This window comes from Lissotriton helveticus, chromosome 5_1 (assembly GCF_964261635.1).
Source record: "Lissotriton helveticus chromosome 5_1, aLisHel1.1, whole genome shotgun sequence".
Lineage (NCBI taxonomy): Eukaryota > Metazoa > Chordata > Amphibia > Caudata > Salamandridae > Lissotriton > Lissotriton helveticus.
Genome location: NC_136065.1, coordinates 193,007,045 through 193,027,354, shown reverse-complemented (window position 1 = coordinate 193,027,354; position 20,310 = coordinate 193,007,045). Strand labels below are relative to the sequence as shown.

The window sequence follows — 20,310 nt, the reverse complement described above, 5'->3', positions numbered from 1 at the left end:
CCTTTCCGTAGGAGACAGCTGCTTTGTGTTAGGAGCATCGCTCCCTCTCTGTTATTTGTGATCTGTGGCGTCCGTTCTGTCAGTCCTCATGTATAGAGCCCCGCAACATTTCCCCGAAGGGAATCAGGATTATGACTCGGATCTGTAGATCCCTATGCCTTTGTTCTTACCTATTACCCTTGACCTCTGTGGGCCCGCTCTCGTTTCCTATTCGACTCATCACTCAGCCCCTATTTTTTTAAGTGTTAGGGACTGCGATCGATCGTAAAACAGCAGCTAAGTGCACCTTCCTTAACTGGTTTGACGCTTTCTCCCCCCTCTATTCCCTTTTCTTCTGATTAAAACTTGCTGTGCACCTTATCTTGGGCCCTGACGAATTCATGGTGTTAGGCACTGTAGCTGAAGCACATATGCGCCCAGGAATCTGGGGTTCAATGGTCCAATGGAGAGAAGCAGTACACGGCAGCACAATTAGGGATGTTTTTTGGAAACCTGGATGGGGGGATACATTTTAGTACTTATATTAGGTTCCATGTCTCACCTTGCTACGCCACTGTATAAGTGTTCACTTCAAATAACTTAGGGCCTGATTTAAAGTTTGACAGACGGGTTACTCTAACACCAATGTGACAGATATCATGTCCACCCTATCACAAGTGCATTATATCCAATGGAACGTGTAATACAGTGGACGGGTAATCCATCCCATTTGTGACGGAGTAACCCGTCCGCTGAACTCTAAGTCAGATCTGTCGTTTTCCAATAACCCCTGAGAGTTCTGTCTCAACATTCACTTCTGGTTCACAAAAGGATAAAGTTGAACACCTGCACGCATAGAGGCAGTATCAATGTCAGAGATGCTATTATGGTCAACCATATACCTGTGCTGTGTATCATCTAAAGCTTAGCCGGAGCTCTGCCTGACAAAAAGAGATCAAGAAGCAAGTCCTGAATTGAATTCTTCCATCATTCCCCAGAAACATGGAGCAACAAAGCCCCAGCCAGTTGCCTAGTCAAAACAGCATTCATCACCCCATTATACAGCCCACCCAAAGCACCTTTCTACACCTCATTGCACAGCACCCATCTTCCAATCCAGAACACATTCATTTCCAAATTCTTCAGCACCCATCTGCGCACAATGTTAAATCCCACATGAACAAAACCTATCTTCCCTTTCAGAAGAACATGCATTATCTCACTTGAGTGTATCCAGAGGCTCACCTAGAACCGAAGTTCATCACCTCACTCTAGAGCAGTGTTTCCCAAAGTGTGGGATTTTTGATGGGTTGCAAAAGTCTAAGCAATAAATAGTGATGGATTTAAATTCTGTATTTATTTTGTCAGATTTGCTTCAAAGACAGAGGTTAAATGTCAGGCTATGTCTTCGGAACAGATTTTAACAAGGGGATTGGTGTTTACAAACTCCTCCCACTTTTCAGTCAGAGAAAGAAAAATTAATTGATTTAAGTGATGATCTTGCTGGGTGTGGTACAGGTGTGCGAAAGGAAAGTCTGTAGGATGTTATTTTTTGTAAAACAACAGATTCCAAATACCTGTAAATGAAGTGTACACATTCGGCGATTAGGAAAGCAAAAATTAAGCTTATTTGTTTATAATTTTGAATTGTGATGGAAATAAAGATTTTTAGGATCAAAACAAATCAAGACACTGTACTTGGCAGTGTACAAATGATAAATATTCACCGAAACCCAACTACCACACATTATAATTTGTGTGCAATATGGTTTTATAAGTAGAATTGTACATCAGTGCAAGTTTAGTGGCCTTTTCAAATTAAAATATGCTATCTGTTTATGACAGCTACCACACGATGCTTTAGTTACATTAACAAATCTCATGTCCATTAAAACTAGGAAGTCTCAAAAGATTGTCATTCAAAAAATAGTGTTGTGGTTCTAAAATGTTTGGGAACCATTGCTCCAGAGCTCCCACCTGACAACTTAGAGTACAATTCATTATTTCATCTAACACATCTTCCCGCCTGAACACCATTTATATCCACTTTCAACAACACCCCCTACCCACTGAGAACAACATTCACCATCTCATTTTAGAGCATGCACCAGCCCACATAGAAGTTAACTCCCAACCTCTTTGTGAAGCAACCGTCTTGATCCCCAGAACAGTATTCCTCTCTTCAATCTATAGCACCAATTCATCAACTCAGAGCATAGATCATTAATTCACTCTACAGCTGCTAATTGTGCATCCCGAATAGCATCAGTCCCCCGTTCAACAGTACTCATCTACTAAATCTACAGCACCCACATTCCCACTCAGAACAAAATACGTTATCACATTTTGTAGCACCCACCCAGCCACCCAAATTACCATTTATTACATCACTCTTCTTCCCAACAGAAGCAACATTTTTTCTCTCAAATAAATTCACTTAGCTGTTCACCCAGAACAGCATTCATTACCTCATTCTACAGCAGCCAACTTTCCACCCAGAACGATATTCATTTACTCATTATACAACACCTCCTCACCACCAAAACAGCTTTCATCTACTCATTCAGCAAGACTTATCTGCCCTGCCAGAATAGCATTCATCACTTAATTCCAGACAATGGTGTTAACACAGAAGAGACGGGGGGCCAGCTGTTCCGCCCCAATTCCTCACAGACTTCACAGTCTCAGCTGGATGTTAGCAAGTAGAATCCTGGCATATTGTTGAAAAGGTGTTAAATGAGACGTCACAGGTTGACCTTTAACACCGTGGCTGCCTTCCCATTGTTTCTGAGGGTGCAAAGGGAGTTGGCTACCAATCATTCACCTTTTGTCTGCTGTATTTAAACCTTAATGAGGTGTGAATCTATCTCCAGCCAAGCCCAAGCATGAACTGTAAATGATTGCCTAGACGGCTCGTACTAGTGTGAGGTGAATATATATAATTAACCGAGTTTCTTTTCCTGGAGCTTTAGATATGTATGCAACGCACAATAAAGATGTGTACCCAAATTGCTGGTGAGCTCCACTATCCGAGGTTACTCATTTGCCTCCACCAAAATCATTTCTGGATGCATTGCAAATTTCATCAGCCTGTTCACACAGCACAACATTCATATTTTTCTACATCACTCACTTGCCCACCTAGAACAGGAGTCATTTCTTTATTGAAGACAACTCCATTGCCAACATCATTACCATCATCATTCATGACCTAATTTTACAGGTGTTTACCTCCATGGAGTGTATACCACACATCACCAAATGCTCCATGTTTCTCACCATCTTCCGTGGTGCCACACACCGTAGGGCAGGGATTGTATATGCCCTGTTCTTTTCTGTTTGTCTGATTGAATTGCAAGGGAGGGATGCTTGGTTTGGTCGTTTCCCTAGATTAGTGGTCCGCGTTGGGTTGCATGTTGTGCTTGCATGTCGGCAGCAGCAAGCATAAACCTTATTCCTGAGCAGGAGCATGCCAAGTTAGTGTTCATTGGAATCAGAACTGATCATTGCTTTCATTCACCCTTTTCTTGTTTGTGGTTTGGGGGGGTCATAGTTTTTAGCTGTGTGGTCTTTGTGGTCTTGAGGCTGTTTAATTTCTTTTGATTGGCTACTGTTTGTGACCCACTCCCATTACTCGCTACAAACAACCAGCGCAGAAGCAATAGTATTGCATCACAAGAGTTGGTCTAATATGAGTCCTATCACTGACCACATGCTGACGTTGGTGGTAGGTGCCTTGTTCAACTTGGTTGTGATGCACTAGTGTTTTATCCCTACCACCTTCGCCCTGTTGAGAACTGACTTGAGGCTACTGACATTCATCTTTTCTCTTAAAAAGTTGCTTGGATATTTTGCCCTCGGAACAGGGCAGTTCTGGAATAAGCTATTGTCCTTATCACACATACGTGCTCTCAGGAGAGATTTCCCAGGCAAATGTGGGAATTCTATGTACTTGTGACCCTAAAATATGTAATTATGTAATTAATTTATACGTCTTAGATGGGTTCGGGCTTTATATATCTGAGCTTTACCTATGCATTTGTGAGAGATCTGGGACCATGCATTACTGATAAAATTCTTCTCTGTAGAATCAGATGGTAGAAGGTTCTGTGCAATTATGTGGTGCTAAATTCACAAGAAGACACCAAGAAGCTTTGTGATTGGGAGCATTGGAGATTTTATGTTGGGCTGTTGTGTAAACAAGTAAGTCCTGAATTGTGCCTTGGGTGATGAGAGGCTCTCAGGTATTATTACCTTTTGTTGATAGCGGGACCCTAGCATGGAATTGCTCTTTTTGGTGGTGATTTGTTGTGTCGAACAACAAGTAGCCTGGGCCGATTGCATCTGGTGTTCTGTGTGTACTATGTTTGTCAGAGAAGGGGAATCACAGTACCCATATGGTGCTCAAGGGGAAGACATCAATGCATTCCGATACAGAGCATCTTCTGCAAACTCTAACCAAGTCTCTTTCTCTTTTTCAGGGCGTATTTGGATGTCAATGAACTTAAGACAATTCTCAAGTTAGATGGATCAACACACCTTAACATCTTCTTCGCAAACTCCTCCGAAGAGGAGCTGGCTGGAGTGGCTACTTGGCCCTGGGACAAGGAAGCTCTGACGCATCTAGGTGAGCGGGAAAAATAGCGGTGAATGCTTCATTGTGAGCTAACAGCTCAGTATCTGCCTTATCTCTCCTAGAGTTGTATTTCAAGCATGGAAACGAGATTGCACGAGCCCATTTCCTGGCTCTCAGTCAGGAAAATATTAGGTTCCAAGCTCGAAGTATATTGTGCTGTCTTCAGATGGCAGGCTGAAAATTGTTCAAATTTTTCAGGGCACTTATTTTTTTTGTTTTACTTTGTACTTAAGGTACAAAAAAGGAGAGTGAAGCTATGGAGGTGGGTGCAAGTGACACCTTAGGTCTACTTTCTCTAAATGGGAATGAATCTTCATAGTTTGGTTCCTTCATCAGCACGTGTCTTGTATGAGGGATTTTCAGTTTGTAATTCGAATTGCATTTGGACAACTTTCCATAGACTATGAAACCATAATATCCATTCAAATCTGTTCTCGTCGGTCAAAGTCGTTTCTCCAAACTACCTAAGCCTTTACTCACATTGTACATTTTGCACATATATGAATTATGTAATTTTTTGTTTGTTATTATTAACAGTGTATACCTGTCCGAAGCTTTATACATATCTAAATGAAATCTTTCAGGTTTTTTGAAGTTTCACAAACTTTACTTAACTTTTTTCATGCTGTCTTGAACGTTTGTATAAATCCATTTGAATATTTGTAATAATACAGCTGAACGCTTTTGTACACTTCCTTTAACACATAAGCTGAATATATTTGCACATCTACACCTTTTAGCAAACACATCACCGTTTCTAACTGTTTTTTCAGGACGGTTTATTACGGGTTTATTTACAAGTTTACAAGCACATTTAACCTAAGCATTTCTACCCACGAATTGTTTATCATACGTGGCTTCACATTTTTGCACGCATACCTGAGTAAATGCACACACCTTTCAAGTGCTTATATTCAGCTGTCGCTACCATTTCTCTTACCAATGTGGACACTTCTATTCACTCTTATGGACACGCTTTACACAGCTATTTCCAATTTATAGCTTTTTTCTGAGGACTTTTACATTCCTATAAAACTCTTTTACAGACTTGTGAAAACAACTATCTGGTCACTTTTGTATGCCTGTCTCAACACTTCAACTTGCATATTTGAATGCTTGCAGGCCCATCGGGACATACCCATAAAAAACACATGAATGAATACCCGTCTTATAGTCTTTAGAAATTACATGAACATTTTCATATAAGTCTATAACTACACATTTACGCACAAGCTTGAAACAATTACTTTCCTACCAATACATTTACACATACTTTTGAATAACATTACAGTCTCATGTAAAATACCATTTTTAATGGATATTAATACTATTAATTTACACACCTATCAGACCACTTGTAGGTTCCATTGTTGAACACTATTACGTCAACATCGCATTACCTTCACAAGGACGTCATAGTTAATACAATAAGCAAAGAATAACATTCATGACACCTTTGTCTTTCCCCCTAACAATAGGGATCAGTGATTGCACAGCTTACCAATAAACAAGACCATCAGCAGCGGCTCCTCCGCTGAGGCGGCGGAGCATCGCCTCCCTGCTCCAAGAGCAGTGCAAATGAAAAATAAGATGATAATAACACAAAGTTATCATCATTTTATTTTTAGTTTTTAGCTTGCAGCCAGGTTAGGACAGTAGGGGATGGGCTCCCGTGATGTCAGAGGGCGGGGGATTGGTTGGTGCATCATAAGTGCGCATGACTGTTTTGCTGGAAGTCTTGGGCCAGCCAAACCATCATGTGCATGTTCTCCACTGGCTGTATTGCACAGCCCGGATGGAGAACATGCACCGCCTCCCTGTCTGAGCGCCAGACCACGGCACTAAGACCAATCACGCCGCTGTTGTCATGCTGGTGACATTAGCGGCGTGTTTGACTATGGGAGTCTGGAAGCCTAGTTCCCTTTTCCTGTGTGGGACAGAGGAGGGGCAGCAGCTGGCGACCGGCAACCAGCAAGTAAGCTTTCTTTTTTATTATTATTTTTTTTCTAGCAGCCGACACCCCCCTTTCCCCCACCCTCTCACCCCCCGCGCCGTTTCCTACAGCCGCCACTGAAGACCATAGGAACTCCATTGTTGTATATGGCTTAAGCCATTAGCGTAAATAGTCAGATCAGAATCCGGTAATTCATTGCTGAGATGTCGCAATAGTGATAACCAAAGTGGTTAATCACTGCCGTTAATCACACGGGGAAGTCCTTGCTTCCCTTTTGCTCTGCTGCCTTGCTTATATCTCTGGAGACTCGAGGGCAGCAGCTTAAAGGCAGTTGGTGGTCTCGTCTGCCTTCTCCTGCCTCTCCCAGGACTCCACTTAACCGAGGAAGATCATGGAAATCGAACAGTGTCCCCTGCACCAATCACCTACCTCCCCTTTCAGAGTGGGTGTATGCAGACCTGCGCTGACAGGGGAAATGAAGCTGCCACACTTACCCAGATAACCCATGCATAGAGAATGGAGGAGGAACAAGGCCTGATGAAGTGGCTGAAAGATTACTATGATGCCAGGTACTGACAGTGTGGTAGATGGACGGGGGAACGGGAACATGCTTTTATGCAACACAAGTATGCCGTAGAAGCTGAAATATGAGCAACAGTGCACACAGTAACACCAGAGGTGGTTGACACAAAGAGCAAGGTATTCTACCCAACACACTGACTACTACCCGTCAGTTCATTTGGGGCTCAGCACCCTTTCTTTGTGTGATATTGCATGCCACCTCTGCATGGCTCTTGTAATTGTTACCCACTGAGAGCTTTTTCAAAGGCTTTTCCGCACTCATACAATCGTCCTCTCTATGTTTCCCCTACAGAAGTGTTGGTGATGTCTAACACCCCCACATCATATACTTGACTCTCTAAATCTATGATCAGTGAAATTCTGCATCCATAACGGGCAACTGGCAGATTGGATGTCATTTCCAATACCCTACTTATTAATTTCTGTTGTCTTCACATCTCCATCAGTCAATGCCCCAACATGAGTGTCATCTCACATAGTTAGACTGTGTTGTGTTTGTTCACAGAAACACTAGTACATATCATCACTTATGGGTTTCCGGAGTTTTTTTGCCAGAACAGTAATCAACTTCACATGGGAATGCATTAGATGTGTTTGGATCAATATTTTTCTTGTGGACGTCAGACTACATGCTTCCTCCCTAGAGGCCGTCGTTTGGCAGTGACCTGCTTGTGGCTTCTTGTGGAAATTGTGTCTTTTTCTGTGGTTGTTCGTTCTTTCTTGTACTTCAAGTGCTGCACTTAAATGGAAAGAATTTGGATTCTGATGTATGTTGTGATCAAAAATAGCACCCGTTGGGAGTCTAAGGAAAGCAAGGCTGGGCTTCAGTATCTGAGCTAGCTATGGTTCAAGGGCTCTTCAATTCCTGGAATGACTATATTACATATGATGCTTGTAGAGCTGAGGGCACCTTTGAAATAATTGTGTACATTCTTTTTGGGCTTTCATAGGAGGGAGCAGATAAGTTATTGATTGAAAGCCGCAGATGTTTTTCTATAGTGAGGGGAAATTGAACTGGTGAAATCCCTTCTGATTTAGCTCTTCCAAATTAAATATCAGATTTTTTATTACCACACAATCTTAAATCAGGCGTTTAGACACTTTGCATTACTCTAGTCCATTTCACGTCGGGCCACAAACTTTCTCTCACTTTTATAAGTGCTTGCTCACTTTACTTGAACACTTTAGCTATTATCTCACCATGTTCACACATTTATACGAGTGTTTGGCCATATTGGCCTCCACACCTTCAAGTGTTTGTTGAACTTCTTTTCATGTTGTTTGAACACTTTCTTACATGTATTTAAGCACATTCAAATGTTTGTTTAGGAACATTTGCACAACTATCCAAACACGTCCTTAGAGTTAACGATACTTTTCGCCTTTCTTCAAAGGCTGCATTTTGCTCCTGTACAACCACTTTCTCCTGACACTTCCACAGAATAGTGGAACCTTCTAGTCTCGAGTTTCTTCTTTCTACCCGTGCAGGAAAAACATGCAAGTTAGCAAAAGGAAACTGCTGGTCTGGCACAAACAAAACGCAGAGGAAAAATAAAAGACATTAATAAATATTATATCACGCAGGTCGACTGAAGAAGATACTTTTCTTGGCTCATTGCCCTGATGTTGCGGTAACTCCATCCTACCATCCTCCACTCTTGGCCGATGAAGGTCTATAGTGGTCTCTGTATAAACAATCAATCTCCAGGCAGTTCATGCAATATTCTCAACAGACGCAAAATACATGCCATGAGTTCTGTGAATTGTTCAGGCCTTGTCAGAGCCAAGCGTGTGAACATTTCCTGGCTCCAGTTAGGAATACAGGCCACACTTCTTTGCTGGATTCAGATGCTTCTCTAAATTCTGTCTCCACACAGCTCAAACTTAACTTAGCAGAACGGTCATTAGAGGTCTCACCATCAACGTGTTTCACAGGAGTGTCCAATACTGTTGACGAGTACCACAGTCAAGACAGATTTTCAGGATACCCACATGAGATAAATTTACTTACAATGAATCTAAATAAAATTAAAATTCTGTGGTTATCTTGAAAGTAGGCAACAGAGTCAGCCATCCTGGACAAATGTTCAGCACTTCTTTGGTAACTGAACTGTTGTCTGCTGAATGTTGCTTGTATCTGTTGTACCATTTCGCTTTTCTTGCCAGCCAAAATGTCTATAACCTCATTTGCTGACATGAGTCCCCGACGGTGGAGTAGCTGTAGGGCGCCCTGGAGCCACCAATCACACCGTACCGAGCCCAATACATACACCAACCTGGTGAATAAATAAAACAATCACCAAGAAGGAAGATACTATCAGCCGAGGTGAAAAAGGGGCTTCATAGGACACCTAAACTAAATAGCAGTGCTTTCAACACTTCATAATAGGTGCCCAAAATTCCTGTCTACTACGCCCCTTATTGCGCTATCTAGTTTTGCCACATTTCTTACAGATGATAGCCAGCCTTCATAACTTGGAGGAATGGGTGAAACCCACAATTTACAAATTTCCCTGCGGGCCAGTAAAATCGCATAGAATATCAAATGTAGTTGATTCTTATTGCTTACACTTTCAGAGTTCAACAATCCAAATATAACTAGTAAAGTGCTTACCTTAACTTGTATCATCAAGGGATCAGATAGCGCTTTACTCACGGCCATCCAAAAGGGCTGGATCTTTGGACAAAGGAAAAACATATGGAGGTCGTCTTCCCTCATGCTGCCGCATTTTGGACACGCCACATCACCTCCTCGACCGAACTTTGATAGCCTCCGAGGAGACCAATAGGCTCTGTGAACGGTGAAGAGATGATTCCTTCTCAGGTATGCAGGTTTTACTATTTTGTATAAAGTGCACATAGATACTTGCCATTGACCTTCAAGCGTAGTTGACAGCAAGCATCCGCCCCAAAGTTCATCAGGAAGGCTGAAGCTTGCATCCGTTTCTGAAGGGTCTGGCAGTGCAAGAACAGCCACCTTGGTTTTGGCTTCTACTCTTTAGCTAAAGTGGTATTGTAGCCTTAGGTTGAAGAGCGAGTGATAGAGCCACCTCGATCATTATCTGCGTGTGGGGACACCTGGCTGTGCAGTCAGTAAAAGTCTACAGAGAGAACTATGATGAGATTCACCAACCTGTAAAGCTTAACCAGGTTCAATTATGCTCAGTTTGTGTGTCTTGATGTACTCAACAATGACAAACATGATATCTGAAATCCAAGGACCTGCTGTTTCCTCACAGAACTCTCTTCTGTTTTAACTAAGGAAACTTACCCCCACACACTGCCTTCAGACAACACCTCTAAGTCTACCTTTTAGGTATTTCAGAAGCACAAATACAAATGCCCACACTAGATCCAAGTTAGATCATTTATATTGCATTGCAACTGCTGCCTTGCTTGTTCACCATTTCAATCCATACCCCATCTTGATGTAACACTGTCATTTTATGTCCAAAAACTTTTCTAGTTGAGGCGTGCTGTATACATGCCACAAATAATCCTTTTTAATTATTATACTCAAAGCCTCTCCCCTAGACGATTTCTATATGTCTGGCCCTTTCACCTGTACTTATTTTTTATGTTCACATACATCTATTAACAGAACATTATAAAATATGGCTAAAAAACAAATTTTTGTGGTCCAACCATTTTGGCTCTTAGTGAGACTGTCTGGGTCCCTCTAAGGTGCTTTGTTTACACATTACCCTTCACAGTGGTTCTGGAACAATATAGCTTCTAGAGTATGTGCTCGCCACATCATCTTAATTGTTGGAGACAATGCCTCTGTAGCCCATAGAAAACTCCTTATATTGCGCTGTGAGACCTTATGCATAATTGCAACCTGAACATCCTCAATTTGCGGGGAAAAAATGAAGGTGCTGAAATAGGTTGCCCCACATATATATCACTTGGGCTGTCTCTCCTAGTGTTAGGTGTCTTCACATTGCATTACGTTTTTTGCATACATGCCCCTGCAAATTGATAGGATTGCTAATGGCTGCTGAATGATTATGGTTTCAGTTTAGGATAGATACATATTAAATTTGCCTTCCAGTACTGGCGGAAGTCTATCAGCTACTTTTTGGGACAAGGAACATTTCTAAAACAACATTTAGATTTGTTTCTTAATTTAGAATGATTGCATACTCTTCAGATCCGCAGTAGTAATTACTTTAACAAACCGAATTCTGCCGTCAGGACTTCACAAATTTTCACCACAGTACAGGTCTCACCTTCCAAGAGAAACCAGAGATATTTGTCAGACCTCTATTGAATAAACTAATATAGGCAAAGTGAAAAGTGATCATTTTTATGGGATTAGACAATGAATACAAGCATTAGAAATGCAATCGGGCTCGGATTTATTTGAGTTTGAGCTAATGGCATTGTAAATGCCAATGTCTTTTTGCCATGTGTTATGGAGTGTGTGCATGTGGTGTGTAGTGGAAGTATGTTGGTTGAATTGTAATTTTACCAATGGTGGCATGCTGTGCTTTATATGAATATGTTTAAAAGTAAAGTGTACCATACTGCGATTGCTTGGTGGAAAAGTGCACTGCCGGCTGGAGGTGTGTGTGCCTGGTGGAAGGGTGCACTGACGGCTGGTGGGTGTGTGCTTGGTAAAAGCGTGCACAGATGGATGATGGTTGTTGGTGTTTGTGCATGGTGAAAGCATTCATTGACGGCTGGGGGTGTGTTGTTGTGTGTGTTGTTTTCTGTGTGCTTGTGAGTGTGTGCCGGTGAGTCTGCGGGGGTGAGCCTGGGGAGTGAGTGTGGTGGTGAGTGTGTTGTGTTGAGTGGTGACAAGTGTGTGGTGTTGAGAGACTGAGGTGTGTGGTTTGTGTGTGCGTTATGTGTGTGTGGTGTATGTGTGTGTGGTGTTTTCTGCACACTCACACACTGCCCCGTAACATTCACACACTGCTCACCCGCACACTCCCAATGTCACCCTGCATAGTCACACACTGTTTACCCTGCACACTCATTCTGCACACTCACACAATGTGCACCCTGACACACTGTCTCTGCAGTCACTCTGCACTCACTGTCACTCTGCACTCACTGTCACTCTGCACTCACTGTCACTCTGCACTCACTGTCACTCTGCACTCACTGTCACTCAGCACTCACTCTGCACTCACTGTCACTCTGCACTCACTGTCACTCTGCACTCACTGTCACTCTGCACCCCCACTCTGCACCCCCACTCTGCACCCCCACTCTGCACCGCCACTCGCCACTCTGCACCGCCACTCTGCACCGCCACTCTGCACCGCCACTCTGCACCGCCACTCTGCACCGCCACTCTGCACTGCCACTCTGCACTGCCACTCTGCACCACCGCACCGCCACTCTGCACCGCCACTCTGCACTGCCACTCCACACCGCCACTCTGCACCGCCACTCTGCACCGCCACTCTGCACCGCCACTCTGCACCGCCACTCTGCACCGCCACTCTGCACTCTGCACCGCCACTCTGCACCGCCGCACTGCCACTCTGCACCGCCACTCTGCAACGCCACTCTGCAACGCCACTCTGCACTCTGCACCGCCACTCTGCACCGCCACTCTGCAACGCCACTCTGCACCCTGCACCGCCACGGCACCGCCACTCTGCACCGCCACTCTGCACTCTGCACTGCCACTCTGCACCGCCACTCTGCACCGCCGCACCGCCACTCTGCACCGCCACTCTGCACCGCCACTCTGCACCGCCACTCTGCACCGCCACTCTGCACCGCCACTCTGCACCACTGCACCAACATTGCACTGCACCGCCACTCTGCACCGCCACTCTGCACCACTGCACCAACATTGCACTGCACCGCCACTCTGCACCGCCACTCTGCACCGCCACTCTGCACCGCCACTCTGCACCACTGCACCGCCACTCTGCACCGCCACTCTGCACCGCCACTCTGCACTCTGTACCGCCACTCTGCACCGCCACTCTGCACCGCCACTCTGCACCGCCACTCTGCACCACTGCACCGCCACTCTGCACCGCCACTCTGCACTCTGCACCGCCACTCTGCACTCTGCACCGCCACTCTGCACCGCCACTCTGCACCGCCGCACCGCCACTCTGCACCCCCACTCTGCACCCCCACTCTGCACCGCCACTCTGCACCGCCACTCTGCACCGCCACTCTGCACCGCCACTCGGCACCGCCACTCTGCACTCTGCACCGCCACTCTGCACCGCCACTCTGCACTCTGCACCGCCACTCTGCACCCCCACTCTGCACCCCCACTCTGCACTCTGCACCGCCACTCTGCACCGCCACTCTAAATGACAATGACTTATATTTATGTTTTGGTTTTAAAGACACAAATAAAAAGGCATTGCCATTTACAATGCCAATAGCTTAAACTCACATAAATGCGAGACCTTTTGCATTGTAACTTATTCCCCCCCCCCCAATCAGGCGCCCAGATCTACAAAGCAACACTTCAAGATAAAGTCCAGAGCTGGGCTGTCCCCTAAAGCCGGAAGCAGCTATTAACGCGTTTCATGGTAAAATCAGGTTTCCCCAGACTAAGCATCTTGGTTTAGAAAGATACCCAAAGGTCATACCCCTGCTCACAAGGTTATGGTGACTGCCAGCTCTAAGTACCTGGTCTGACTGAACGAATTCAATATAAAGGATTCAGTCGAACTCAGATAGCTCAGTCGGGGTAAACACCCGCTGCCGAGGTCTGTGTTAAACATAGGTGCCCAAAATAGTTAAAATACATGTCCGATTTTCACTGTTTAGAATAATATATATGTGAAACAATGAACCCGAATGGAGCGCATATATATATATATATATATATATACATACATATATATATATGTTAATCAGTTATAGAGCTACTCACTCAGCAAGTCTAGCCATAGTGCAGTCCTCCTGGACTTATGTTGGACGTCCCTGGAGTACACTTTGCAAGTTACATTGACCGAACCCACAATAACACTTCAGTAGGTTTAAGCTACAGTTTAGAGCTTTCTATGTAATGTGTTGGTTACATGATCTAATTCAGGAGCGTGATAAAGGCCTCCCAACTCTTCAAGGGCCCCCCCATTCAGTCCAATGTCACTTACAGTCTCTGAGACACTGGAGACTCGGGCACCTCATGACATTCTGCGGGGGAAGAGGGATTTGTTTTGCGTTACGCCGCCGATCCAATTCTAATAAGACAGCTCCGTGGGTTTAGCCTACTCCAAACATCTGTGCAGCCAAGTTGGAGGGTCCGGGATCACATCTTTCAACAAATTTGGGATGTCAAATAAGGGATGTCATCAATAAAAAGTACAATAAAACTAGTGCTGCTTGGTTGAGTGATAATACGTCTGTGCTGCTCTTAAAAGCATCGGCACAGAGGCCAAGGATTGCATGAGCATAGACCCTGAAACACTGCCTACGCATGAAATTAAGACCCCAGCTGGCAGCTGCTCGGATGGTGTGGGTTTACAAAATCAGATGTATAAAAGTGATTAGAAAGGGGACGAGATAGTGCTGTGCCTATACAAAGCCCGGGTTCTGGTTTACAATGATTTTACTACCATGAAGCAGGTTACCATCCCGGAGTCCTCTTTCCGAGCATCAGTGCCAACAGCTAAAGTGGCGTACATAAAACGCTGCCTGGTAGGCACCAAATCGCCCTTCACCAATCAGAAGACGGTGTTGTGCACCACAGAGAAGGGGCTGCTTTTGCCAGAGAGGTCGCCTCAACACCAGTGATACTTACTCCCCATTCCTCCGGAGCGGCACCTCTGAGACTGGCTGCTCACACCGCAAAACTCCTCTTTGAGGCAACGCCTATGAAGGCGACGGTTAAGAAGGCCGTTTATGTCAGTCACTTCGGCCCGCACTGCAGAGGTGCTGTCTTGCAGTATGATGGTGGCCAAAACCCGAATAGGACGAGGGGCGTGTGGAAGTGTGCGGATAGGACGGCGGAGCCGAGAAGGGCCGCGTAGAGACCCTGAAGGATGTTGGCGGGGAGGCAGCCGAATACTGGAGTGTGAGCGACAGTGGGCGCTGTAAGAAAAAAAAGCGTCCACGGGACCACTGTAATGAATGTGAAAAGGGAGGGGCAACCTCTCACAAAGAGGTTTGCCAGAGCTTAAAAATCGAGAAAGAACCCAACGTCAAAAGCTTTCGGGAACACCAGAAAGCTTTACCTACTACTTTTTTGTGGCAACGGAGGTGCGATTCAGCCCGCGATTCAGCCAGTCAAGCAGGAAGGAAAAGGAAACTAGTTGACAAAAGCCTAGTATTGCAGGAAAAACACCGGGCGCCAATCATGATGGGAATTGTAGTTTGTAGAATGACGTACAGAGCCACGGTTCGCGGCTGCTATAGGTATGCAGCTCTGGGGAAATAATACCAAAACGCAACTTTACTACATCAATAATAGTGAGTATTCAACATCTATTGAATCAAGCCCAGCAATCAAATATGACGCAGTGCACTCTCTCGAATTCTTACAAAGTGAAGTGAGGCTGATGAAGCCCTTTCCCGGCCTGGCCTGCAGCAGCTGCGCGCTGAGCGCTGCTGAATGGTGAACGCGCCCGGCCATCTGGATTCACTTACGGAGGCACCCTGACAGCTCCTAATTATAATTAATGTACTTCTTTGCGCGAGCACGAACGAAATATGCCCAAGATGGCGGAACAAAACTACATTTACCCTATCACTTCAAGCCTATTAAAACGACAACACAACGAAGACGAATCACTGGCCAGATGACAGAACACGCAAAGGAATGTGTGGAATTTGTCTCGGCCAAAGCCCTAGGAGATACTTCTTTTTTTTCTTCTTTAACATTAGTTCTCGAAACTCCTCCCACTTTCAGTGGGGAGGAGTCCGAGCCCTAAAAATGAAAGGGGCGTTTGTAGAGTGCGTGGCTACCCGGAGGCCTCCCAGCGCTAGGCAAAACTACTAAGTTAGTGGACAAAGCAGGATGATATATTACGGGAATAGGAAGGTTTTAAGCTGTTTCCTGAAGGAGCAGTGACTAGGTTTGTTTCGGAGATGGAGAGGAAGAGCGTTCCAAAGTCTGCCTGCGTTCAAGGAAAGAAGTCTGCCGCCACTTCTAGATCGTTTGATTCTAGGGGTAGTGATGAGGTGAAGGTCATCCGAGTGCAGTTTTCTCCTGGCTTTTTATGGTTGAATTATGGCCGAGAGCAGGGGCGGACTTTTCCCCTGAAGAGATTTAGGGACGATGCAGAGTGATGTGAAACTGATTCGCTCTTTCACTGGCAGCCAGTGAAGGAGGCGAAGGGCGGGTTTTGCAGAAGACAGTTTGGGGGTTCCCGTCAGCAGTCTGGCTGCGTAGTTCTGGATGACCTGCAATCGGTTGATGACCGATGTAGGGACTCCCGGATAGAGCGCGTTACCATAGTCCAGTCTGGAGAGCAAGATAGACTGGACCATGGTTTTCTTGGCTTGGGGAGGGAGCAGGGGGAGGACTTTTCTTGCCGTTCTGATCAGGCTGAAGCAAGTTGCCACTGTCTTGCTAGCTTGGACTTGGAAAGTCAGATTATTATCTAGCCAGATGCCTAGGCTCTTTATTTCTGGTTTAGGAATTGGGACTGGGCCCATAGATACTGGCCAGATGGTTCTGAGTACCGTATTATCAAAGTTGCCCAAGGTCACGACCTCGGTCTTTCCTCCATTTAATTTCAGGTGGGAGGACCCCATCCAGTTTACCACTTCTGTGAGACAGACTTTCAAGGTCGTGGAGTGAGGTGAAGATTGGTTTAAGGCTACGACCAGTTGGGTGTCATCGGCATAGGTAACCATATGGATCCCAAAAGGAGCCACAATGGATGCCAGAGGGACCATATACGCGTTAAAGAGCGCCGGGCTCATCAACGAACCCTGTGGAACACCGCACTGGAGAGGCCGGGGTTTGGAGCTCATGCCATCTTCAAAGACCTGAAACGTAGGTCCAAGAAGGAGCGCAGCCAACTCAAAGCAATACCGGCTACTCCTAGCTCGCCCAGGCGGTGAATCAGAACCTGGTGATTCACCGCATCGAAGGCTGCGCTCAGGTCTAAAAGAATGATGGCCGCCATACCTCCTGTATCTAAAAGTCTCCTGCTTTCCTCCACAACCGCCCGCAGAGCAGTCTCTGTGCTCTGCCCGGGTTGAAAGCCTGTTTGGGAAGGATGTAACAGGATGGAGGTTTCCAGGAACTCAGAGAGGATGTGGTTTACATATTTCTCAGTGATTTTTGAGATTCCTGGTAAAAGGGAGATAGGGCGGTAGTTGCTCAAATCTGCGGGATCGAGGTGCGGTATTTTAAGAAGGGTCTTGACCATTGCTCCCTTCCACAGAGGGGGGACTACTCCTGAATCAAGGGAGGCATTGATAGTATCGGTGATTGTGGGGCCGATAATAGAAGCGACTTTGGTTAAGACGTTCATAGGCGCCGGGTCACTAGGTGAGCCGCTTTTTACTGTAGGCAAGAGTGATAGGAGCTTCTCCAGGGTATAGAGGTTGAACATTTTCCAGGTGGTGAGTAGTAGAAGGAGAGTCTGCTATAGGAAACATCGCTAAAGGATCAATTGGGGGAAGGGTTTTTAGAATGTTCTGAATTTTATTGTCAAAGAACTCAGCCTGGTTTTAAAGCAGGTTCCATGGGGGTCCGCTGGGGCGGGGGGACTGGACATTTAAGGAGTCTTATTATAATGGCAAAGGTCTCTCTACGGGAGTTGGCGGCTTGCTGGATTTTTACCTCGTAATAGGTTGCCTGAGCTTTCCTCATTTCATCTCTGTAGTTGCGTATAGCTTCCCTATAAATGAGCTTGTTTTCAGTGGAGAAGTCTGCCCTCCATCTTCTTTCTAATACTTTACAGCTCTGTTTCAGAGTGCGCATTTCAGCTGAGTACCAATGCGACCTGGTGGAGCCGTGCTTTTTGGTGATCCAGACTTTAGGGAGGACGGTGTTCGATGAGTCAACTATCCAGCTGCAGAGGGTATTGCACATAGTCAGCGGGCATGGAGTGGACTGGGGTATACTCTTTCCTAGTTCATTGATCCACTTCTCCTGAGGGAGCTTGGACCAGGGGCGGATGAAGGTCCGAGGGGGAGGGACTGGGGGGAGAAAGATTGGGGGTGCCAGGTGAGAGGAACCAAATGGTGGTCAGACCAGGGGATAGGGATCGGGTCATTAGCCTTTAGGGTCTCCAAATTAGAGAACACTGGGTCAAGGCAGTGTCCCTGCAAGTGTGTGGGAAGGAAAACTTTTTGCTCCAACTGGATGGACACAAGGTCCTTAGCTAGTTCAACTGCTACTGTGGACCTAGCATCATCAAAGTGAAGATGCAGTGCCACCTTAAAGTCATTGATGATTATTGGTTTAGTCTGGGCAACCTAAAGGCTTTCCAAGTGATGCTCCATGACCACTCCACAGCGTTCAACACTGTGTGTCAATCAATACTCAGCAGTTTCATGGAAAATTGCATTGGGTTTTGGGGTTGTGTACTGAATTGCTTCAATTGAATTCAGCAGGATCACTCAAAAGGTGGTTAAAAAAGAGGGTTCGGAGGCGTGTGGCAATGGCCCAACATGCTGGATTCTTGATCCGGCATCTCCCTTCTGTCCACCTCCATCCATTATCATCCTGAAGTTTCCTGCACCTGAAGGGTGAACAACTATTTACCCCAAGGCACAGAGGTAGTGGATCACTCCTGGAGCTGGCAATCAAGTCTGTGAGGCAACAAGTGACTGAAAAAGAGAAATATAAGCTGCAAGGTGGATGGCTAGAACATCAGTACAGAGACTGAAGGTTGATACAGGTGCTGTGTGTGTGTTGTCCCTTACAGGGGAGAGCCGGGTGGGTGCTGGAGTACTTGACCTATGGCAAATGTGGGGTAGGAGCCAGGGCCTTGAGTGGTGTTGACCCTGCGAAAGTTGCAAACAGGAACAGTGTGTGCCACACCAGACTGGGGATGAGTGCCTTGGGCTTCTTCCCCGACTCCACACAGACAGAACAGGAGTATCTTCTCCTTCGTCGTACACCTTGACAATGGGCCAGAGTGGTGTTGAGTCTTCAGGGGTCCGACCATGTGATGTGAGGCTTAATGCCATCTGGCTCGAGACGTAGCTGAACATCCATAGGACGCTCCGGGTCTGGACTACTGGACCACGTGGCAGGGATAATCAGCCGTATAGTAGGTGCTCAATTGGTATTTTAAGGGGGGAGTGTGGTCGATTAGGAGGGAGTGTGGAAATGCAATGGAAGAACCATGGGCCCGCCAGTGTGCAAAATTTGGGCAATTTACGCGTGTGTAATTATGTGGAATTTCTGCAAAATTACCCAAAATACGAATCCATTATTTTGCGCTATATATTTGTGCGAAATGCATTATAATGCTTGCATTCTGTAGTGCTCCTGATTTACAATAAATGTTTACCGCAAATGGTGTGTTTGCAATGAATTGTAACCGTGCATTGCGTGTACTTACACAAAGCGGCATAATGTTATCATATCAGGAATGTCCTGTAACAAGCGTAATGCGAAATTTCTTGAATTACATGAACTAAACAAGCGCAATGTATATTTTGTCCAGGCCTTTGCACAGGATGGGCATGCTGCTGACTGAAATGCATAGTTCTCGCAGGTCTAGATGCTTAATGGACTCGGGAATGAAACATGCAGTCTTGACAGCCGAATACAGTGGAGCGGACTCCCCATAACCACCTCTGCTGGCTGCATGTAACCCTCCCATTGCACAGTGGCCAAACTTTGATAACACTAAGATGCTAATTTATATGTTCTCCACAATGGTAACAGTGTTCCCTCCCCGCCAACATAGTGGTCCACCTGCCCAATTTAAATGCAGGTGGACTATAGTTTTAATCATGGCAGAGACTACTCAGTCTCCATGAGATTAAACGTCTTCGATGGCCCTGTTGATTAAGGGACGTCGGAGGCAGACCTCTAATTCCTCCAACCTGATTTAGATGGGTAGAAATTAGAGATTAATCTTCATTGCCCGTCAAAGCCATTTTTTGGTTTATTTAGAAAAAGAAAATCCGCTCTGGAATGTTCTGTTTGGTGTAAGGCTACCAATAGATAGAGTCCTGCCCTAAACTGCATTCTCAGTGACACAGGGGGAGGGAATTGGGCAACCACACAGGAGACCGCAATGGTGGAGAAGCG

General features: G+C 45.5%; 1 protein-coding gene across 2 annotated transcripts in view; it reads left to right on the top strand.

The window, feature by feature from the left end:
- PAPPA (pappalysin 1) overlaps nucleotides 1-20,310 on the top strand; it is a 1,283,063-nt gene that overhangs the window by 802,488 nt on the left and 460,265 nt on the right. For both annotated transcript variants that reach the window (XM_078641985.1, XM_078641984.1), the window contains one exon: nucleotides 4,461-4,606. In XM_078641985.1, the coding sequence (XP_078498111.1) occupies nucleotides 4,461-4,606 (146 nt within the window). The remainder of the gene's footprint in view (nucleotides 1-4,460; nucleotides 4,607-20,310) is intronic.